The 24,181-nt window shown below is 40.8% G+C and overlaps 1 protein-coding gene and 1 pseudogene across 13 annotated transcripts in view; one reads left to right on the forward strand and one right to left on the reverse strand.

Annotated features, from left to right (window-relative positions):
- GPBP1L1 (GC-rich promoter binding protein 1 like 1) overlaps positions 1-24,181 on the forward strand; it is a 62,129-nt gene that overhangs the window by 33,859 nt on the left and 4,089 nt on the right. For 11 of the 13 annotated variants that reach the window (XM_051857840.2, XM_008265330.5, XM_070078574.2 and 8 more), the window contains 4 exons: positions 9,549-9,621; positions 10,813-11,006; positions 22,146-22,286; positions 22,713-22,871. In XM_051857840.2, the coding sequence (XP_051713800.1) occupies positions 9,549-9,621; positions 10,813-11,006; positions 22,146-22,286; positions 22,713-22,871 (567 nt within the window). Of the gene's footprint in view, positions 1-9,548; positions 9,622-10,812; positions 11,007-22,145; positions 22,287-22,684; positions 22,872-24,181 lie in introns of all 13 variants that reach the window. The other 2 variants (XR_016211052.1, XR_016211051.1) reach the window with 1 other exon arrangement.
- LOC127493618 (cytochrome b-c1 complex subunit Rieske, mitochondrial pseudogene) lies at positions 15,231-16,119 on the reverse strand (annotated as a pseudogene).

Raw genomic sequence — 24,181 nt, forward strand, 5'->3', positions numbered from 1 at the left:
AGTGGAGCATCCAGGATTCAAACTGGCACTTGTAATGGGAGACCAGCGTTGTAGGCAGCAGCTTAACCTGCTGTGCTACAACACTGCTGGCCCATCTAGTTATTTCTACATAGCATATTAGCCAATCAACTCTAATTTCAGCATATTAATAAAATCCACTACATAGGAGTCAAATTTAGACATTAGTTGTTTTTCCCTCAAGTCTAGAAAATGTTTCAGTGATATAAATGTTAGGTATTAACATGAATTAGCATCCCCAGGTGACTGTCCTTCAAAACTGTATCCCTGTAAAGTACATCTTTTTAAAATATACATAAGTATAGTATTTTTTTGTTAATTTCTTTCTTTCTTTCTTTCTTTCTTTCTTTCTTTCTTTCTTTCTTTCTTTCTTTCTTTCTTTTTTTTTTTTTTTTTTTGACAGGCAGAGTGGATAGTAAGAGAGAGAGAGACAGAGAGAAAGGTCTTCCTTTTTTCTGTTGGTTCACCCCTCAATGGCCGCTGCAGCCGGTGCACTGTGGCCGGCGCACCGCGCTGATCTGAAGCCAGGAGCCAGGTGCTTCTCCTGGTTTCCTAGGCGGGTGCAGGGCCCAAGGACTTGGGCCATCCTCCACTGCACTCCCGGGCCACAGCAGAGAGCTGGACAGGAAGAGGAGCGACCAGGACAGAATCCAGTGCCCCGACCGGGACTTAACCCATTGTGGCAGCGCCACAGGCAGAGGATTATCCTAGTGAGCCGCAGTGTCGGCCAATAGCTTTATTTCTTAAAGGCTATTTGCTTTATATTTTTAAGAACTTTATTATTTATTTGAAAGGTGGAGTTACACAGAGACAAGGAGAGACAGGTATCTTCCATCCCCTGGTTCACTCTCCAAATCCAGGACTGGGCTAGGCCAAAGCTAGGAGTTGGAATTCCATCCAGATCTTGTGTGTGGGTAGCAGGAATCCATGCACTTGGTCCATCTTTTGCTGCTTTCCCAGGTGCATTGGCAGGAAGCTAGATTGGAAAGGGACACAAACCAATGCTCTTATGGAATGTCTTCATCCACTGAGCCACAACACCGGCCCCTGAAGTACACCTTATAATCACTCAACTGATCGTGTAGAAAATTAATAGATCATGTAGGAATATTTAGGATCCCTAAATGTTTTGGTTTCTTATGAGGCTTGTTTTTAAAAAAAAAAAAAAAAAGATTATAACAAACAAGAAATAGAGTGGTTTAAAGTGGAAATCATTTAGACACTATACTATTGATTGACCAGTTTGATTAGAAGTTCTAATCAGTTATCAGTCATGTGGCATTCCTAGTGGAGAATTAATTGACAACAAGAAAATGTGGGGCTGGTGCTATGGCGTAGCAGGTGAAGCCACCGCCTGCAGTGCTGCATCCCGTATGGGTGTTGATTGGAGTCCTGGCTGCTCCACTTCCAATCGAGCTCCCTGATAATGCACCTGGGAAAGAAGTGGGAGATGGTCCAAGTCCTTGGGCCTGTGTACCCATGTGGGAGACCCAGAAAAACTTCTAGTTCCTGACTTCAGATCTTCCCAGCTCTGGCTACTTGGGGAGTAAACCAGTAGATGGAAGATCTACCTCTCTCTCTTCTCTCTGCCTCTGCCTCTCTCTAACTGCCTTTCAAATAAATAAATAAATCTTTTAAAAAAGAAAATATATGAAGGTAACATTGCCTTCACCTGCTAAGTGAGAGGAAGTTTGATGTCAAATCAAACCTTTGAAAGACCAATAAGGGCAAATTTATTCTGTATTTGTATTTCTATGAAATATTTTAAGCGCATAGAAAAATAATGGAGAAAAACTATCAGATATTCACATTACCTACCTTTGTGAAATACTGAGATTTTAGTCACATATGATGTAGACCAATCTTTTAGAAAACACAGGGTATTGTGGATATAGTTAAAACATCCTTAATCCTAGTCTTTTCCTTTTGAGATAATCTTGATATTAGTGTTTAGCATCCTCAGATAGGGTAATAAACTTAATCTGTGTACATATCATAAACATTTTGCCTGTTTTTTAAACTTCGTATGAATAGTCCATCCTCTAGGTCTCTGTTATTGTGTGGAATTTGTTGAGATTTTTGTATATTGATAACATTATGGCTCGAGATTAGCAGATCTCAACCAGGGGTAGGTTTGCCCTCTAGGGGACATTTGGCAATATGTAGAGACACTTTTGTTGTCACAACTGGAGATAGCACTGCTAACATCTAATATTTAGAAATCAGGGATGTTGCTAAACACCCACAATGCTCTACAGTCGCATAACAAAGAATTTACCAACCCAAATGTCTGTAGTACCATGGTTGAGAAACTGCAAATTTACTACTGCCATGTAGTAAATATTATATTGTGTGAGTATACCATATTTGTTTATCCATTTTCCTGTTGATAGATGTTTAGGTTGTATAAAACCTTGCTTTGGGGTTCTACAGTTAAATCATTGGAACTTAATGAATTATAATTAGATCAGGAGAGTCAAAAATAAAGTTTCTGTCCATAGTGACTTAATGATTAATAAGTAATTAACTGGTAAAGGGAAAACAAAAGGAACAGAATTGGTGGGAGAAGATAAAAAAAAATCTGGGTGCTGAAGAGATGGGTGAGAGAGAATGCGCTTAGAAAAGAGATTTGTGGATAGGTAGAACCACATAGGGAGAGTAACGTGTTAGAACTAAAGAAAGAGGCCTAAAGGAGAACTATGGAAAACAGTGAAGATGACCTAGAATTGATTTTTGAAGAAGATGGGAGTATCAAGAAAGAATAGTTAGGTAAAAATAAAAAATTAAAGGTATTTGGGGACTTAATTATTGACAGTAGAGTTTCTGTATTTTATTCTGTGCATTATATAATTGGAAAGTTATTTTTAAAATAGTATTAATATAATTAACAGTCCTGTATTGGTACCTTAGATAAGTTAGATAATCCTAATTGCTTTAGTCCCTAAAGCATATAGTAAAAAGAAAATATCACACTGGTTGAATAATAGATGTGAAATAGCCCATCATTTTTAGCTATCATTAAATGTGTCCAGACCTTGTTAGAAAGGGCTCAGCTGTACTTCACTGAATAGCAGAGCAATTGCTGGGATTCTTTTCCAGAAGAATGAGCTAGAAATCTGCCTAGGAAAACTGTTTATGGGAGTCTGCTACTCTTCTATGGTGCTGAGGGAGCTGCTAGCCTCAGATTTTGCTTTTACTTCAGAAAAGGGTTGGAGGAACTGGGTGCTGCAGGAGCCTGCTGACTACGTATACTGGAATACAAAACATTGACAGAAGTTAACATGCTAGCTGTGAAAGGGAAAATTTTTAAAGTGCTAAAGCAGATTTACACAGAAAAGGCAGAAGGAGCTAAGAAACAGTAAATTAGAACCAGCATAGGGTCCTATTCATTGAATTCATTCTAACCAGCTAGTATTCTCTTCCAGAACAAAGACCCTTACTGAGGACAGATTGTTGGAAATAGAGTCCAAATTGAACTGAACAGAGACAGTAGAGACAAAGGAAAGGTTCAGATAAAATGAGGAAGGAAAGAACAACCAGGACATTAAAGAAAGTAAGCTACTATCTTTTTGAACACTCCATGAAAACAACAGAAGAGTGTGATGTTAGAAGAACTAGCCTGACTCCCATTCACAGAAACTAATGATATATAAAGAACAAGGTAAAATAATGAGTACCATGGACTGATGTTGTCCCACAAGTTAAGCTACTGCCTGTGACACCAGCATCGCATGTGAGCACTAGTTGGATTCAGACTGCTCCACTTCTGATCCAGGTCCCTGATAACGTGCCTGGGAAAGCAGTGGAAGATAGCTCAAATACTTGAGCTTCTGCCACTTGTATGAGAGACTCAGATGGAATTCCAAGCTCCTGGCTTCAGCGTGGCCCATCCTGAGCTGAAGGTCTCTTTTTCTTTGTCTTTCCCTCTCTCTCTATAGCTCTGCTTTTCAAATAAATTAATTAAAATTAAAAGACAATCAGGGCAGGCAGTTGACGCAGTGGTTAAGACACTGCTTGGGAGAGCCTGCATTGTAGCGTAGTAGCTTAAGCCTCTGCCTGTGATGCCAGCATCCGGTGTGGTTGCCATTTCTAGACCCAGCTTCTCTACTTCCAGTCTAGTAACCTGCAAATGCACGTGGGAAGATGGCCCAAGTGCTTGAGCTCCTGCACCCACGTGGGAGACCAAAAGAAGCTCTGGGCTCCTGGCTTCATCTTGGCCCAGCCACAGCCATTGCAGCTGTTTGAGGAGTGAACCAGCAGATAGAAGATTGCTCTCTCTGTCTCTCCTCCTCTCTCTAATTCTGCCTTTCAAAAAAAAAAAATAAATAAATAAATCTTCAAAGAAAAAAAAGAAGCTATTGTTGGGATGCCTGCCTTCCATTTGGGACAGTGTGGGTCTTGTCCCAACTCCTTCACTTTCTATTCAGGTTCCTGCTAATGTGTGCATTCTTTTCTCTCTCCCTCTCTCTCTCCCTCTCTCCCTCCCTCCCTCCCTCCCTCCCTCCCTCCCTCCCTCTCTCTCTCTCTCTCTCTCTCAGTGAAAATAAAAAGTTTTCATTTAAGGACCAGGATCAAATCCCTTTCTTGCCTAATAATAAGAATAAGAAGAATAATATCCCAGTAGACACTCCAGTGTATAACTTAGGAAATGTTTACAAAGCAGATCAGAACTGTCATGTACTGTCTTGAAATGTAACTAAATGATACTTAGAAAATGATATTAAGAACAACAAAAATCAGAAAACTCAGGATGTTAGAATTCTGAAAGTGAAGATCAAACATGAAAGAACATAAGAAAAGTTAAACACTAATTTTTTAAAAACTAGAAAATGAACAAATGATGCAGTAGTTAAGATGCCCGTAATCCCATAGTGGAATACCTGTGTTCAAGTCCTGGCTGCACTTCGAATTACACCTTCCTGTTAATGCACATACCCAGGGAGGCAGTAGGTCGGGGCTCAAGTGCTTTTATCTCTGCCACCCATGTGGAGACTTAGATTGAGATCCTGGCATTGGCTCTCAGTTGTTGTATACATTCTGGAAGTGATCCAGTGGATGATAGATCTCTTGTGTCTGTGTCTCTCTGTCTTTGCCTTTCAAAGAAGATGAAAATAAATTGGAAATTTTTTAAATAAAGGAAAAAACAAACTTACAGCTGAGAAAAGTGCTGCAGGCCAGCGCTTTGGTACAGCGAGTTAAAGCCCTGGCCTGCAGCACCAACATCCACTATGGGCGCCAATTTGTGTCCTGGCTGCTCCACTTCTGATCCAGCTCCCTGGTGATGCACCTGGAAAAGCAGTGGAGGATGGCCCAAGTCTTTGGTCCCCTGCACCCACTTGGGAGACCCAAAGAATGCTGGCTCCTGGTTTCGGATCGGCTCATTTCCGGCCTTTTCAGCCATTTGGGGAGTGAACCAGTGGACAGAAGACCTCTCTTTCTCTCTCTGTGTCTCTACCTCTCTTTGTAACTCTTTCAAACTTTCAAATAAGTAAAATAAATCTTAAAAAAAAAAAGGTGTAATTTGAGAAAATCTTTCTAAAATTCAGATTTAAAGGTGCAAATTTGAAAGGATAGCCATAACAGCCAACAGTGAGATATAATCATAAAGTACTAGACTTAAGAGGTAAAATGTCCTTTGGGCAAGCATAATGATAAGTGACTTTGAAGAGAAAGAAAATCAGAATTTGATAGAACTTTTTTTAAAATTAAAAGATTTATTTACTTGAAAGAGTTACAGGGAGGAAGAGAGAAAGAGCTTCCATCCCCCTGGTTCATACTCCATATGGCTGCAACAGCCAGCACTGGGCCAGGTCAGGAGCCAAGAGCTTCATCCAGGTCTCCCACGTAGGTAGCCGGGGCCCAAACACTTAGCCATCTCCTGCTGCTTCCCCAGGCCATTAACAGGGAACTGGATCGGAAGTAGAGCACCAGGACGCAAACTGGCACCCATATGGAATGCTAGTGTCATAGGCAGTGGCTTTACCCAATTTGCCACAGTACTGGCCCCCTGCAGAATTTATTCCAGAAGTAAATGGAGTAATAGTTACAGCATTCAGGGAAAGGAAAATATGACAGGATTTTATACTGTCAGACTTCAGTTATAAAGATTATAGGCAAACATCAATGTGTTAAGAACTCAGAATATTTTTCCCAGTACTTTTCCTGAGGAAAGTAGTATAGAACAGGCTCATACAAACCAGAAAGATACCAGTGAAAGGAATTACAGTGATATTAAATTTGTGATTAATTGTAGAAATAAGAATGAGCATTAAAAGTATATTTTATGTAATAGCTATGTGCCCTGCCAATCTAGATAATGGTGTAACTTTTTTAATGGGAAAATGGGGAGAATGCCCAAAACATTAAAATTTTAGTAATCTTGTTGCTATTCTGTTGTGTATATCATGGAGTAAAGCTGTCGAATGCGATTTTATGTCCTTGACATTCATGATTTTTACATTCAGTAAAAATCCTAAGGTACTCTCAATTTGAATTGAAAATATTAGTAAGAAATTATGAAGTGTTTTGTCTTTGAATACAGACAGTCCCCATCTTACATGGTGCATTGATTTGTCTTCTAATTTAATAAAGTTACATGAGATAACCAGCGTTTTATTGTAAAATATGCTTTCGTGTTAGATGGTTTTACCCATCCAAATGCTAGTTCCATTAAGTATTCCAAGCACATTTGAGGTAAAGTAGGTTAGGTATACTAAATACTTTTTTTAAATTTTATTTTAAACAACTTATGTACCTATTTTTGGAGGGAAGAGAAAGAGAATTTCTCCATCGGCTTGTTCACTGCCCAAATGCCCACAATGGCCAGGAGGGGCCTGGGGCCAGCTCTTAGGACCAGGAATTCAACCCTAATCTCTCACATCCGGGAGCAGGAACCCAATTTGCATGAGCTGTCACCACTACCTACCAGGGTCTGTATTAACAGGAAGTTGGAAGCAGGAATTGGATCCAGGTTTTGAATCCAGGTACTCTGACATGGCCTTAATCACTAGGCTAAATGCCAGCCCCTTAAGTGCACTCTTGATTTAGGATGCTTCCAGTTTAACAATGAGTTTATCAAGGTATAACCTTGACATAAATCAAGGAGCTTCTGTCTATATGTTTGTATGTCTAGGCTTTCTCTCCTGAAAAGTACTGAAAACTAAAGAACAGTCCCATTGCAACAAGCATCTGTGTCCAGATTATGATTTTAAAATATCATTGCTGGAATCATTATGGGATGAAATTGGAATTTTTTAAAGACTTATTTATTTGAAAGAGTGACAGAATCAGTTAAAGATAACTGCAAGGATTTAAATCATATCAAATATGATTAGATCTGTGAGTTCATAGTGATGCCTGCCTCACCTTAGGAACAAGCATGCATCCTGCCTTCTGTATGAACTAAACTGTAGAACTGAATTAATTTTTATGTACTTTACTAACAAGGAACTGCAAAATTAGAAGATCATTGTCTTGTGACTTATATTGGTTAATAGTTTGTCAGCATCACAAAAAAAAAGTCCTCTTTGTAATTCTGCCTTACAAATAAATAAAAATCTAAAAGGGGGGGGGCGCAAAGAGATTGTCACTTTGTCACTGTAAGTCAGGATAATGGTTGTTTTTTTTTTTTTTAAGATTTTATTTATTTTTAGATATTATTTGAGAGGCAGAGTTACAGAGAGAGGGAGAGAAAGGGAAGTTTTCCATCTATTTATTCACTCCCTAAATGGCTGCAGTGGCCAAAGCTGGGCCAGTCTGAGCCAGGAGCTTCTTCCGGGTCTCCCATGTGGCTGCAGGGGCCCAAGGACTTGCGCCATCCTCCCCTGCTTCCCAGGCACATTAACGGATAGCTGGATCAGAAGTGGAGCAGCCAGTACACATATTGGTGCCCATATTGGATGCCATCTCTACAGATGGCACCTTTACCCACTATGCCACGGCATGGGCCCCAAAAATGGTTATTTTTTGAAGGGTGATTTTAATTTTTTTCTTAATGAGGCTTATAAAGTGCTTGATTTGGCCAATAAATATTAAGTGATTTTTTTGGTCATTAATCTACTCATTTGTCTTATGTTTTTGTTTCTGGATATATTTTACTACTTTAAACATTTTTTTTAATCAGTGGAAAGAGAACAAAGACACTGCGTAAATAGGGTCAGTATCTCTGATAACCCTAGAATGTGATTAGAACATAAGCCTGTTGAACAGCCAACCACAGCTTTCATCAGTGAGAACTCCTCCCTTCAGTCTTCCATCCAGACTATGTCCTTCTTTTACATTGTCACTGTTTTGTCCCTTTATATATTAAGTTGGTGGTTGGATTTGCATTTGTGTTTGTTCTGTTCTTGGTTCTCATGTGAACTGCTTCAAAATAAGTACCAACCCCAAGGGATTCAAATTCAGAAGCTTTGTATGGAGTCTGGGTGTCTTTGGTGTTTGCTTAAAGTTCTTGCAGTTGTGTTGAAAAGCTGTTTTCCTCTGTTACCAGATTATAAAGTTTCACTGATGTTATCTTCATACCCCTGTCTAATCAGTTATTAAGTTCAGTTTTTTGCTCTTAACTCTTCTCCATCCTTCCCCTCATCTCTTCTATTTATTACTTTTCTGGACTATGGAACTGATCTCCTATTAGACTCTTGTAGTTAATGTTTAAGCCCCTCAGATTTACCCTTTAAGCCACTACCAGAGTGACTATTTTAAGTAAATGATTGGATCATGTTAACTGCATGAAAGATGGATCCCCTGTACCTTCAGAATAAAATGTCATCTCCCCAAGGATCTTGCTGAAGCTGGCTCTTACGTGCTTTGCCAGGCATCTTTTTTCCCACAGAAGACTCCCTTTCTTTCCTAAATAATACTCATGTTGAACTATTTGCAGATCTCTGGTATTCTGTTCTTAGGCTTTCTTGTCTTGTTGGTCATGTTTAGCCTTCTGTTACAGAATTACCTATTTCCAGCTTTGGAATTCATCTTTAAGGATTCTTGTTAGTTGTCACCTATGTTGAACCCTTTTCTGATAGCCTCTTTGAAGTAGAATTGCTCATTCTTCCCTGATTACTCTTTCTTCCCTAATACGAATTTTTATCATAGACCCTGCAATCCTTTATTGTATATACTTATGTAGCTATTATCTTTGTAGTGATACTGTAAACTTTGTGATATTTTGCCTTTGTATCCCTAGCCACAGCCCGTGACATGATCTGCCTCTGCCCATACCACACATTAACTGACCAAATTGTCCTGGTTAAATCTGAGAAAAATGATCCATATTCAGCTTTCTGTGCCCCCTTATTTGACATACATATCCTATAGCAAGGTAGGAAATAGCACATTTAGTCCATTTATTAAAATAACATACATTATATTGATTTTGCATTTTAGCATCTCCTGTTTAATTCTGAATACAGTGTTAAACTAGTAAGTGCTGCTAATATATAATTGTTTGGTAGCTTCCATGGTGATGACTACCTTATAAAAAGTGCCAAATGATCAGCTTTCTGTATCAACCATTCATATCCCTTTTTTCCTAGCCTTCTTTGAATCCAGAAGCTGGCAAACAGAATCAGCCATGCAGACCTATTGGGACCCTTTCTGGAGTGTGGGGTAGGTAGATGTTGCCATTTTAAGGGCACAACTTTTTTTCTTAACAAGGACAGGAACAAAGATTCTTTATCTGTTTTTTGTTTGTTTCATCTCGTCCACTTGCCATAGTAACTAACATCTATCAGTACTTTCTTGATTTAAGTGTTTACAAGTACAGCAGATTACCCTGTATCCCCAAATTACATTCAAATGTAAGTAAAGGAGTAGAATCAGAATAGATATTTGCAAGCTTGTGGAGCTCTGAATGTGGAAGCAGGTTTTAAGTAAAAGAATAATATAAAGTCCATAAAAAGTAATATTTCTATTTTCTTAGAACAGTTATTTTATGTGTTAATGATTGATTATCTCCCAAATATATGGCAGCTATATATAACTACTTCCTAAGGATTCCTCCATATTACTAAATAATTTTCAAAAGTATTCTTTGAAAACCACATCGCCATATCATTTTGTTCCATTAGGTCTGATTATTGGGGTTTTTATTTTTGGCAGTTATAAATGATGACTTGTATAGGGCAAGGGGAAAACACACAAATGCAAATTATTTATATGTGTGTGGTGAGAATTGTAGACTTAAAGAACATTAATAAATATAAATCAGTGTATTCAAACCAAACCTGATCTTTGATAGTAAATTGAACTCTCCTGATTCCTTCATTACATTTGTTTGGTAGTCAGCATCTTACTGGAAAGGCTTTATTTAGCATATCTAAAAGTTGGGTTTGAATTAGTGTTACAGAGTTAAAGGCAATTGCCATACCTTCTCATCTTTTAATGGTATAGCTTTACTTGTTTACTTCATCAGAAGTTCCCATGACAGACTCATTTACTAATTACTACATCTCTCCATTCCCATATTGACAAGGAGCTGGTATCATATTTATTCCATAACTGATTGATCACACTGTGCTATGCATTAGACAAATTATGCCTCTGAAAGACTGTTACCATCTTTGGGCTTTCTGACTGTGGTTTGTGAATTTAATATCAAGTGTTTCATAGGCTGCCTTTTTCTTTACAGTTCCTAAGTAATGTCAGTTTTGAGAATATCTGTTAAGTGCACACCAGACATTTTTGTCCCTCCATCTCAACTTTCAACTCTTTGTTGAAAATGAGGTCTTACAAATTGTGCTTCATGTTGCTAAGTGAATATGACATACTCTTTTGTATCTCCACTATTGTATTTCACAGAAAACCCACCTAGTGCCAAGCAACCTTCCAAGATGTTAGTCATCAAAAAAATTTCCAAAGAGGATCCTGCTGCTGCCTTCTCTGCTGCATTCACTTCACCAGGATCTCACCATGCAAATGGGAACAAAGCATCAACCATGGTTCCAAGTGTCTATAAGAACTTGGTTCCTAAGCCTGCACCACCTCCTTCCAAGGTATGATTTGGAATCATTACGAGAATCTTGCTCACAAGACTTGGAAATAAAAACAGAAAACAGTTTTTTCTGTCTAATCATTCACCATATATTCATTCAGTACCTGTTAAATGTATAGTATTGAACTCTGACTCCATACTGTGTTGCTGCCAACTGGATTGTTAGCAGGTTTCTCTATTTATTAGCTTAAATAATAAACCTGCTCTTTCTGATTTGCTGTTTCCATTAATAGCATCAGCACCGATCCAGCTGCCCAGCTGAATACCTTGGCTGCTTTTTTCAGTCTCCTTACTCATTCTCCTCAACCAGAGTTATAAAGTCCTTATTAGTTCTTCCTTCTGTGCTGTCTTTATTTAGGAACTTATCTGACGTTTACTATTGTAGTGTAGCTTCTGTTTGTTATCTCTGTATATTAATTTTCCACAGAAATGCCAGAAAGATCATCCTAAAACAGCTGAATAGATCATATTCTTTCCTAAACACTTTCATTGTCTCCAAACCACTTATAGCAGTAATTAATAAATTGTTTCTGTGAAGGGCCAGGAAATATTTTGGGCTTTCGAAATTACATATGGTCTTTTCTTATATATTCTGATTTTTTAAAAAATTAATTTACTTATTTGAAAGGCAATAGAGATCTTGTATCTGATGGTCTACTCCTTAAATGGCTGCAGCAGCCAGATCTGAGCCAGACTCAAGCCAAGACTAGGAACTCGATTTTAGTCTCCCACATGGGTGACAGGAAGTCTACATACTTGGCATTTTCCACTGCCTTCCTAGGTGCATTATCAAGTAGCTGGAACAAAAGGAGAGTAGCCAGTACTTGAGCTGAAACTTCAGTGGTGGAGCCGGCATCACAAGCTGTAGCTTAACTTCTGCACCACAACACCAGGTCCCTTTTTTTATTTTTTTACAACCCTTTATAAATATAAAAGTATTATTAGTATAAGAGCCATTTAAAAAAAGTACCTCCAAGCCACTTGGGATGGCTGCAGGCCATATCAGAATTTGTGGTTTAAGTTCTTGCTATTTCATTTCCAGTCCAGCTTCCTGATGTGAGAGACCTGGATTGAATTTCAGGCTCATGATTTAAGCCTGGCCCAGTTATGACTCTTAAGGAAATTTGATACTGAACCAGCAGATAGAAAGCCTGTCATTCTTTGTGTGTGTGTCTCTCTCTGCCTTTCAAATAAAAAACTTCGAAGAATTTTGATAGCTCCCACTTAGATTTGGTCCATAAGCCATAGGTTATCAAAGTATATATTTTATAATAAACTATTTATCATATCTTGTGTAATTTTTCTTAGCATAATTCAGTTCTTTTTTTTCTTTCTTTTTTGTATCCCACTGCCTTTTTTTCTCTTCTGAGAAGAAATTATTCTTCAAGTTCATTCCCATCCTCTTTGTGAACCACTTTCTATCACATCTAAAGATATAATTATTCCTTTTTACCTCTGATTGCACAGCGCTTACCAAATAGCCAGAGCACATTGCATCATTTTTCTTTCTTGACTTGGTTGTAACCTCTTTAAGGGCAGCCTTCCAGTCCTTTTTCATGTTTGCATTGTAGCACTCTTAAGCACATTATAAATACTTTCACTAATTCCAGCCACTGTAAGGAACCAATTAGAATTCACTATTTAGGGCCAGCAGTGTGGTACAGCCAGTTAACCTGTCCTTGTGACACTGGTGTCCTATATTAGAGTGCAAGTTCCATTCCCAGCTGCTCTGCTTCCAATCCAGCTTCCTGCTAATGTGCTTGGGAAGTCAGTGAACGATGGCCCAAGTACTTGGGTACCTGCCATCCCTGTGGGACATCCTCATGGAATTCCAGGCTCATGGCTTTAGACTGACCTAGCCCTAAATTTTTTTTTTCTTTTTTAAGATTTGATTTATTTTATTTATTTGAAAGAGTTACAGAGAGAAGTAGAGAGAGAGGTCTTCCATCTGCTGGTTCACTCCCCAAATGGCCACAACAACTGGGGCTGGGCCAGGCCAAATCCATGAGCCAGGAGCTGCTTCCAGGTCTCCCACAGGGGAGGCAAGGGCCCAAGCACTTGGGCCATCTTCTGCTGCTTTTCCAGGCGCATTAGCAAGGAGGTGGATCAGAAGTAGAGCAACTGGGACTCAAACCAGCGCCCATATGGGATACCAGCACTGCAGACCAGGGCTTTAACCCACTGTACCATAGTGCCGGCCCCCGAGCCCTAGATATTGGAGAGTGATGGAGTGTGTGTGTGTGTGTGTGTGTCTCTGTCCTACCTTTGAAATTTTTTTTTAAATTCACTGTTTGGCATTAGAAGAAAAAACCAAACCAATTAGCATTAATTCACTTTCCATTATTTGCAAGCGCTGTTTGGTGCTTATGAATCCAAAGAAATACATGAGTTATGACTCTGTATGAGCTGAAACTTAATAATTGGGGTGACAGGATGTAACAGTGCAGAAGGGTGTGTCATAATGTGTGAAATGAAACAATAGCAGTTATCACATCATAGAGATTTGAGTCCGCTAAATTAATTTATTGAATATTTTATACAGTTGCAGGCTATAATTATTAGGGAGAGTTTACCAAAAAGCTGCAATTTGAGCTAGTTTTTGGAGGCTGATTCTGATTTACATGGTTAGAAAAGAACTTGGACAGTGTTATATGGGAAAGGAACTGTAACTCAGGCATAGAGCAAATGGTATGCTGTCACAGAAATCCAGGTAGCTGTGTGCTTAATGAAATAGCAAAAGGAGATGTTGACACTCTGACTTGGTACTGGCAAGTTGAAAGAAATAAGTGAGAAAAGGTGTTTGACCTTAGCAGTTGGAAAGCTTTTGATAACTTTTGTGTTGAGGTTTTAGGAGTGGAGAATAGAACTAAAATAAAATTTCAGGCATTCTGGAATTATAGGTGAAGTGGAGGCAGAGGTGCTTTTGAGACTGTAAAAGCAGCTAGAATATAAGTTCAATGACAGGATGAAGGAAATCTGTAGGAAGCAGCCCACTGAGGGCAACCTGAAATATACTTGAAAGAGTATAAAAGTGAGTGACAAGTAGAATTACCTTTGGAAAAGGGTGAGGATACTTATTCTTGTAATGTAGAAGAAGAGAAGTGTGTATTCAAGTGAAGAGAGAAACTGTTAGAAAAAAGAAACCTAGGCCGGCTCCATGACTCAATAGGCTAATCCTCTACCTGCGGCGCCATTACCCCAGGTTCTAGTCCCGGTGGGGATGCCGGATTCTGTCCAGCTTGCTCCTCTTCCAGTCCAGCTCTCTGCTGTGGCCTGGGAGTGCAGTGGTAGATGGTCCAAGTCCTTGGGCCCTGCACCCGCATGAGAGACCAGGAGAAGCACCTGGCTCCTGGCTTCGGATCAGCGTGGTGCGCCGACCGCAGCAGCCATTGGGGGATGAACCAATGGAAGAGGAAGAGCTTTCTCTCTCTCTCTCTCTGTCCACTCTGCCTGTCCAAAAAAAAAAAAAAAATTTTAAAGAAACCTAGCAAGCCAGTTAGCATGGCTTTGGAATAAACATAGTATTTTGTTCCTCTTTATTATAGACATTGAAGAAGTTTCTTAACTTCATGGTCTCAATTTCCTCATTTATAAAATAAGAATAAGGGCACCCAGAGCTGTAGTGTAGTGGGTAAACTGCCACCTGCAGTGCCGGGATCCCATATGGGTGCTGGTTCTAGTTGCAGCTGCTCTAATTCCAGTCCAGCTCCCTGCTAATACACCTGGGAATGCAGTGGAAGATGGCTCAAGTCCTTGCACCCCTGCACCTATGTGGGAGACCTGGAAGAAGTTTCAGGCTCCTGGGTTTGGATCTGCCCAGCTCTGTACATTGTGGCCATTTGGAGAGTGAATCAGCAGATGAACACCTCTCTCTCCCCTTTTACCCCCTCCCCCTCTCCCCCCTCTATCTCTCTGTCTCTCTCTCCCCCTCCCTCACTCCCTCTCTTTCTACCTCAAACTCTGTAACTCCACCTTTCAAATACATAAATAAATCTTAAACCATTTATATAATTTAAAAATAAAGTAAAATAAGGGTAAAATAAGTTTATTTAAAAATCTTTTTATTTATGTGTACCAGTCTGTAGTTTTTAATTAGAATTAGCTATCAAAGACATTGCACCTTTCAAGTCTTTGAGCTTAACATTGTTTAACAGTGGCTTTATTAAGTCTGTGCTTCAAAGAATTCAACATTAAATTCAGTTTACTTCACATTGATGTCTGCAAATACATCATTAGCAATTCTTTAATATTTCAAATCAACCAACTTGAGGTACAGAAGACTTGCTCTCAAAAAACTCTTCTGAGGTGATGTGAAGACTGAAAGAAGGCTATGACTAGAGTCCAAGTCTCTAACCAACAACCTCTAATGCGAGGGAACTTCAAGGTTGAGGGATGCAGGCCCCTTTTTGATCCTACCAGATAGATCATAGTGTGACCCATGGCAAGGGCAGTAGTAGCCAACAAAATCTCTTGTATTTGTAATGGATATACAAGCAAGATGAGTGCAAATACCTATCAGGATAACCCAGTCAGGTTTCTTGATTTGATGTGAGTTTTGACATAGCAGGACATCAGCTGAAGCACTCATGTTGGAAACAAACTGGGCAACAATATTCTTGGCAGCATATGCGACATCCACAGTAGCTGTTGCAGTTACCAAATAAAAGAAATCTTTTCTAGCTTCACTGCTATCTTTTGAAGACTTTGTAGTATCTAAAGCTTTATTGCGTCGATAGAGAAATCAGGCACTTTGACGTCTGTGTGGGAATAATGAACACAAGCAGGGACGTTGAGGCACATGGAGATGAACAAAGGCCAGCCCATGGCCTGGCCACACAGTGACTCCCTTCATGTCCAGCACAGGTAGTTTTTGGGGTAGTGGGCACTGCAGCCTCTACAGGGGCTGGCTACAGCACACTCACCACCCCCATAGGATGTGGCCCACAGGACCAGCACAAATGGGACAGAGTAGGCAGTGACCGACAACATGGCTACAGCTGTTTGAACCACCAAGCCGATCACCCTTTTTCTGTTTTTAAAGACCTACAGGTCTTCCATCTGCTGGCTCATTTCCCAAATGATTGGCCAGAGCTGGGAAGATCCAAAGCCTGGAGCCAGGAACCTCTTCTGGATTTCCTATGTGGGTGCAGGATCCCAGCACTTGAGCCATCTTCCACTCCTTTCCCAGGCTATTAGTAGAGTTGGATTGGAAGAGGAGCAGCTGGGAAACCAATTGGCACCTATATGAGTTGCCAGCACACAGGTAGAGGCATAACCTATGCCACAGTGCTGGACCCCTAAACTGGCATTCTTATATGATGCTGGTGTCACAAGCAGCAACTTAACCTGCTGTGCCACAATGCCAGCCCCATTTTAAAATCTTTATTTGAAAGCCAGAGTGACAGAGCTCTTCCATCAGCAGCTGGTTCATTCCCCAAAGGCCCAAACAGCCAGGGCTGAGATCACTGAAGCAAAGATCTAGGATCCAGGAATTCCATCCCAGTTTCCCACCTGAGTGTCAGGGACTTGAACCATCATCTGCTCCTTTCCAGGTTGTACATTAGCAGGAAGCTGATTTGGAAGTAAAAGTGGGACTCTAGCCCAGGCACTCCAATATGGGGAGTTGGTGTCCCAAGCAGTGACTTAACTGGCTATGCCACAATACTCACCCTCACATTTTATTTTTCCTTTTTTTTTTTTTTAAATTTGACAGAGTTAGAGACAGAGAGAAAGGTCTTCCTTCCGTTGGTTCACCCCCCAAATGGCCGCTACGGCCAGTGCTACGCCGATCCGAAGCCAGGATCCAGGTGCTTCTCCTGGTCTCCCACGCGGGTGCAAGTGCCCAAGCACTTGGGCCATCCTCCACTGCCTTCCCGGGCCACAGCAGACAGCTAGACTGGAAGAGGAGCAGCCAGAACAGAATTCAGCACCCCAACTGGGACTAGAACATGGTGTGCCGGCGCCGCAGGCGGAGGATTAGCCAAGTGAGCCGTGGCGCCGGCCCCCACCCTCACATTTAAATTTTCTATGAGAAGTGACTGGGAGAACTTTATAGAGTACTTAAAACTGTCATACAGTACATGCCAGTAAGCAGTAACTATTACCAGCATGCCAGCACATCCTATGTGTGTCCCATTCCTTAAGAATTCATAAAAATCTTTAAAAAGTGTTACTTCATACTTTTAAAGGCATACCATAGAAACCATAAAAATAAGTAAGGCAATGTCACTGTGTCCTCAAGAAATTAATACATCTTCTAAGTAGCAAAAAAAGTAGCAAAAATAAAATTCATGAAAAGTTAATATCATTTTAATCCGGTTAGAGTCAGGGTAGAATGAAGATAGCAAAAACATGATGTCACAAGATAAAATAGAAAGAGAGAGCGCGCGCGCACGCACACACGCTTCTAGTCCCAAAGAGTTCAGGATCTAGAGGAAAGACAAACAGAAAAATTGTATTCTGCCTGGGTAGGACCTTCATGTCTGTACTGATAATGGAGTTCAGATTTGTGGTAAAGAAAACAGAACTGCCATTTGTTGACATCTCACTGTGTTCTAAGAGCTTCTTTAGGCCTTTTATATATTTTAAAGTATTTATTCCTATAATCCTGTGATATAGAAAATTATGTTGTATGAGGTTTCATGGCTCATAAGAAACAAAGTCAAAACTCATACCATCTCTTTTTGACTTAAACCAGGGCTCTTGGTACTACAAATGATCCTTCATTAGGTCAGAGGAAAGTTGAGCATTCAGACTTTAGTGACAATTTTGACTGAGATGAAATGAAATGAGATGGAATCTGTGTGTCATTCTAGACAAGTACCTGGAATATAATTCCTGACATATCCTAGTTACTCAATAAAAAAGTTTAAAACAGTAGCAATTTGTTAAACAGAAAAAAAAATCAAGTGAGGCATTCTGAATATGCCATGTAAAGGCAAGTGATTTGGGGTGGCTGGTACATGGAAAGTGGTGGGAAGTAAGACTTGGCTGCTTGTGTAAAAGCTCAGAAGGGAGGTTAAGGGTAGGGATAGAGTTTTACGTGCTGTCCATAACTAAAATTTCTGATATAGAAGGAAGAGTACTGCAGTTAAAGCACTGTAGATCGCCTCCATCTGTTGTAAAACCTGTTGCATATATCCACATCCCATGCTGGAGTGTAATCCCAGTTCTGCCCAGATTCTGGCTTCCTGTTAATGTACGCCCTAGCAGACAGTAGGTACTTGGTCCCTCCCTGCATCAGGCATTTCAGGCATTTGAGACTTGAACCAGTGAATGAGAGTACTTATTCATACGTTCTCTGCCTCTCAAACAAGGGAAAAGGAACCAATTCAGGGAGGAAAATGGTAATTAGGCAATGTCCCATTCTCAAAGAAGTCAGATTTTTAGACCTGGCCTTTGTGATATGAAAGTGAGAGGGTTTTTTTTGTTTTGTTTTGTTTTTAATTTATAGAACTATTTTTACCAAGGTGCGGATGGAGGTGAGTATTATAGGAAACTTAAGTAGTAAGCAATAATGAGCCACTTAAAAATAGCTGTTACTGACAGATAGGTGTGGCAGTAAGAGAGATGTTGGTATAAGATGGAAGAAAAATAAGCCACCTTGGCTTTTTTAACCTGGTTTCAGTAGGATGATTTATCATGTTTTCAATAAGATAGAATAACTTATTAGAGGAGATTAAAGATACAAATGGGATGGTCAGCGTTGTGGCACATCAGGTTAAACCACCTCTTGGGACCCATAGCAGAGTGCTGGTTTGAGTCCCAGCTACTCACTTCTGATCTGGTTTCCTGTTAATGCACGTCCTGGGAAGCAACAGATGATTACTCAAGTGCTGAAGTCCCTGCCACTGTCATGGGAAACCAGGATGGAATTCTGGGCTTCTGACTCTGTCCTGAACCAGTGCTGGTTGTTTTGGATATTTAAGGAGATTTAAGAAAAAAGATTCAGGGCCCAGCACTGGCGCAGCACTGGCATCTCATATGGGTATTGGTTCAAGTCCCAACTGCTCTGCTTCCAACCTAACTCCCTGCTAATGCACCTCAGGAAACAGCAGAGGATGACCCAAATCCTTGTGCCCCTACACCCATGTGGGAGAACTAGAAGAAGCTCTTGGCTCTGGGCTTAAGATTGGCTCAGCTCCAGCTCTTGCAACCATTTGGAGAGTGAACCAGTAGATGAAAGACATCTCTCTCCCTCCCTCCCTCCCCCTCCCTCTCCCCCTCTCTCCCCTTCCCCCTCCTCCTCCCTTCCCCTCTCCTTCTCCCTCCCTCTTTCTCTCTTTCAAATAAAGTAAATCTTTAAAAAGAAAATGAAAGATGCATTCTTATTCTGTTTCTCTCAAATAAATGAAAATAAACTTTTAAAAATTATGCAAGGCAAAATAATTGATAAATTCACAAAGGAAACAGAAGGTGCCAGATGTAGAATGGTAGAAAAGGAGGTACAAGGGATCAGGTTAGGGAAAATTTGGGTCCAATGGCTTCAGCCCTCTCAGTCCAGTAGAGGGAAAGATCATTTGAAGTAGAGTCAGTTGGGGTTGATTTCAGGGTTCAAGAAAAGGAGAGGACAAAAGATTTGTTTATTTTAAAGAATTACAGAGAAAGAGGAAGTGAGAGGGAGAAGGAAAGGTCTTCCATCTACTGGTTCACTCCCGAGGACTTGGGCCATCTTCTACTGCTTCCTCAAGCCATAGCAGCTGGATTGGAAGTGAGGCAGCCATGATTCAAACCAGCGCCCATATGGGATGCTGGCGCTGTGAGCCAGGGCTTTAACCTATTGCACCACAGCGCAAGCCCCATCTGTAACTTTCCAAATAAGTTAATTTTTTAAAGTATTTTAGAAAAAGAATTGTCTTTTTAAAATAGTTTTATTAATTTATTTCAAAGACTGAAAGGTCAGAGAGAGAGAGATCTTCCATCTACTGGTTCGTTCCCCAGATGCACACAACAGCTGAGGCTGTCACACCAAAGCTAAGAGCAAGGAACCTCAATCCATATCTTCCACATGGGTAGCCAACACCTACTGCTTCCCAGTGTGCACATTAGCATGAAGCTATAATGAGAACTAGAATTTCTAGGCATGCCTTTTTTTTTTTGACAGGTAGAGTTATAGACAGAGAGAGAACCAGAGAGAAAGGTCTTCCTTTCATTGGTTCACTCCCCAAATGGCCACTATGGCCAGCACTGTGCCAATCCAAAGCCAAGAGCCAGGTGCTTCTTCATGGTCTCCCACACGGGTGTAGGGGCCCAAGCACTTGGGCCATCCTCCACTGCCCTCCCGGGCCACAGCAGAGAGATAGACTGGAAGAGAAGCAACCAGGACTAGAACCTGGTGCCCATATGGAATGCCAGCACCGCAGGGAGAGGATTAACCAAGTGAGCTACAGCGCAGGCCCCTAGGCATTCTTATAATGAGATTTAATTTTTTTTTTTTAAGATTTATTTATTTACTTGAAAGGCAGAGTTAAACAGAGAGAGGTATTCCATCCGCTAGTTCACTCCCCAGATAGCTGCAGTGGCCGGAGCTGGGCCAATCTGAAGCCAGGAGCTTCTTTCAGGTCTCTCACACGAGTGCAGGAGCCCAAGGACTTGGGCCGTCTTCTGCTTTGCCAGGCCATAGCAGAGCTGGATCGGAAGTGGAACAGCCAGGACTCAAACCAGCACCCATATGGGATGCCAGCACTGCAGGCAGCAGCTTTACCTGCTGTGCCACAGTACTGGCCCCACGATTTAATTTCTAAATCAGGAGTAGTTTGGCTCAGTGTGGACACTGCTTGGGATACATACATTTCCATATCAGAGTGCCTGGTTCGAGTCCTGGCTTATTGTACATTCCATCCAACTGCCTTTCTTTCTTTTTTTTTTTTTTTTTTTTTTTTTTGGACAGGCAGAGTGGACAGTGAGAGAGAGAGAGAAAGGTCTTCCTTTGCCGTTGGTTCACCCTCCAATGGCCACCACGGCCGGCGCGCTGCAGCCGGCGCACCACGCTGATCCGATGGCAGGAGCCAGGAGCCAGGTGCTTTTCCTGGTCTCCCATGGGGTGCAGGGCCCAAGCACCTGGGCCATCCTCCACTGCACTCCCTGGCCATAGCAGAGAGCTGGCCTGGAAGAGGGGCAACCGGGACAGAATCCGGCACCCCAACCGGGACTAGAACCCGGTGTGCCGGCGCCGCAAGGCGGAAGATTAGCCTGGTGAGCCGCGGCGCCGGCCCTCCATCCAACTTCTTACTGATGTGCCTGGGAAGGGCAACAAATAATGATGAAAATACTAGAAGCCCTGTCATGCAAATGAGATACCTGAATGAAGTTTGTAGCTTCTGGCATCTGCCTGACCCAGCCCTAGCTAGTGAACCAGTAGATTGAAGAAAGATTCATTCTCTCTCTCCCTTTCTCTCTGCCTTTCAAATGAATAAATATTTTTAAGGAATAAAACAGTATGGCAAACACGGTAAGTACTAGATAATAAGGTTAATTTTCTTCGTAAAGATAACTGCGTCCTCTTTAATCCCCTTCATCCAAGAAGCAATTGCAGGAAAGGAATTCTTTTCAGTCAGATCCTTCCTTTGTCTTGGGAAGTCTCTTGGTTCTAATTGTTTCATTTTGGGGGAAAAAAGTAAAGTTTTTTATTTGCTTCAGTCCCCCCCCCCCCCATCTGTTGACATCCTTCATCTTACTTGATCTCTTTAGATGCTGCCACTGACTTAGAAGAAAACGATAGTCTAGCTATATTGTGCTACTGTCATAGTTAGGTTTATGGCCAGAGTGACAGAATGGGTCTGTACCCTAGAGAGCTGAGTAGTAGAAGGGCCTTTGAGCCTGAGCTAAACCAGGATTGTCCAGCCATTTACAATTCCTGATCATGGAGTGGAACTCTTTCTTAAAATCCAAGTTCCTGGAGGACGGCATTTTTCTGATGTGCTATCTTTTTAAGAAATACCTACTAGCATCCATGGCTGTTGTCCATCTGCCTTTTTCCCTCAAGTAGCTAAATAGATTATAACCCTGCAGATATACTGAGACAGATAACTTCTGGGAACCTGCGTTACAATATTTCATTTCACTCTGTGCTTTATGATTTTGTAACTAAGCTGCTGTTTGTGTGCTTGTTTTGACTGATTTGTTATTTCTTCCTGTGTAGCCCAATGCATGGAAAGCTAACAGATTGGAACACAAATCAGGATCCCTTTCCTCTAGCCGGGAGTCTGCTTTTACCAGTCCAATCTCTGTTACTAAGCCAGTGGCACTGGCTGGTGCTGCAGTTCTAAACTCTCCCAAAGAGGTGAGTGAAGATAAAACTGGGCAACCTTTTTTTTTTTTAAATTACTATTTCCTGTTTACTTAGACAAATAAATGCAATGTGACAGGCATAGCTTTAACACTTCTTTCAGCTGTTCTTAACTGAGAGTCATTTTATTCATGTTTCCCATTAGTACCCAAAAGTGGGCAGTGGCTGTGTGGGGTAAATACTCTGGTAGACCAAGGTTGGCCTGCGTTAGATTGGATTCTACTGGTATTTGCAGAAAGATCCAAAAGGTACTAGCCAGTCATAACTGTAAAAACTCTGCAAAACTGATGTCTGCTTAAACAGAAGGATTGAGTGATAAGCTACCAGATTCTGGAAATTGGTGCCATTTAGAAGTGACCCAGAGAATCCCAGTTCTTGCTCTTTGCTGTCAGGAGCAACCTATTTGTGGTATTTGCCCAGAGTCCCTCCAGCACCACCCCTCCAATTGAGATCAGCTCCTCTCGTCTGACCAAGTTGACCCGCCGAACCACTGACAGGAAGAGTGAGTTCCTGAAGACTCTGAAGGATGACCGCAATGGAGACTTCTCAGAGAGCAGAGACTGTGACAAACCTGAGGATGTAAGAGCATTGTTTTTCTGGGGCAGCATAGGTATTTTCCTTTGTTACTTGTGTGCTTTTTCTTCTTCTTAAGGGAAAAAGATATGGCAAGATTTTAAAATTTAAAGAAATATTGTCTACAGGAAAAACAGCCTTCTAGAACTTGAAGTGAAGGGAGTTTAATCCTTTTTTATCAGTGATATCAAATTAGGGTTTTTTTGTTTCATTTATTTGGAAGATGGAGAGACACACAGAGATCATCCATCTACTAATTCACTCCACTAATGCCTGCAACAGCCAGGGCAGGGCCTTGCTAAAACCAGGAGCCAGAAACTCTGCCTTTGGTAGCAGAAACCAAATACTTGGACCCTCTGTTGCCTCTCAGGTGCATTAGCAGAAAGCTGGATTGGAGTAGAGTAGATGATGCTTAACCCCAGGCACTCCCATATGGAATGCAGGCATCCCAAGTGTTGACTTGAACCATTGTGCCCCAGCGCCTACCCTTGTTTATTTTAATGACCATTCACCTACTAAAGGGGATCTTGATTGTTTCCAAGTTTTGGCCTCTATGAATAAAATTGTTATAAACACCCATGTGTGCATTTTTGTGTGGCCATTACTGTCGCTCCTTTGGGTACATGCCAAGAAGCACAAATTACCAGATTACCAGTATGTTTAATTTTTAAGAGACTGCCAAACTGTCTTCTAAGATGGCCGTTTCATTCCCAGCAGCAATGAATGAAAGTTCCTGTTGCTCTATATCCCTGTCAACATTAGATGTTGTCAGTGTGTTTGCCCTTCTGATAGATGTATAGTGATACTTCATTGTTTTTATTGGCTTTTGCTTGGTGGTATATGAGGTGGAGCACTTTCATGCTTATCTGGCATCTCTCTTATTTGGTGATAGGAACATTCAGGTACGTTGACCATTTTTTAATTGGATTGTTTTCTTACTGAGTTTATTTCTTCATGTATCTTAGATAATAGTCCTTTATCAAATTATGTCTCATCTACAAAGATATTGAAGATCATCTGTTTTTCTCCTTTGTTACCTTTAGGAGTTTTATGGTTTTTGCATCTTAAATTTGGGTCTGACCATTTTTAATTAATATTGAAGAGTGTAAGGTCTGTTTAGATAGACTGTTTTTGCTTGTGAATATCTGATCCCAAACCATTTGTTGTAAAGACTGTCTTTTCTGCATTTTATCATCTGCCCATTTGTCAAAGGTCAGACAAAGAATATTTCTGGGTTCTCTTCTATTCCAGAGATGTATTTGTCTATTCTTTGCTAATTCCACTGTCTTAATTACTTTACTTTTATGGTAAGTCTT

Source organism: Oryctolagus cuniculus, chromosome 7, assembly GCF_051225735.1.
Source record: "Oryctolagus cuniculus isolate XC-2025 breed Fujian yellow rabbit chromosome 7, ASM5122573v1, whole genome shotgun sequence".
NCBI classification, from domain to species: domain Eukaryota; kingdom Metazoa; phylum Chordata; class Mammalia; order Lagomorpha; family Leporidae; genus Oryctolagus; species Oryctolagus cuniculus.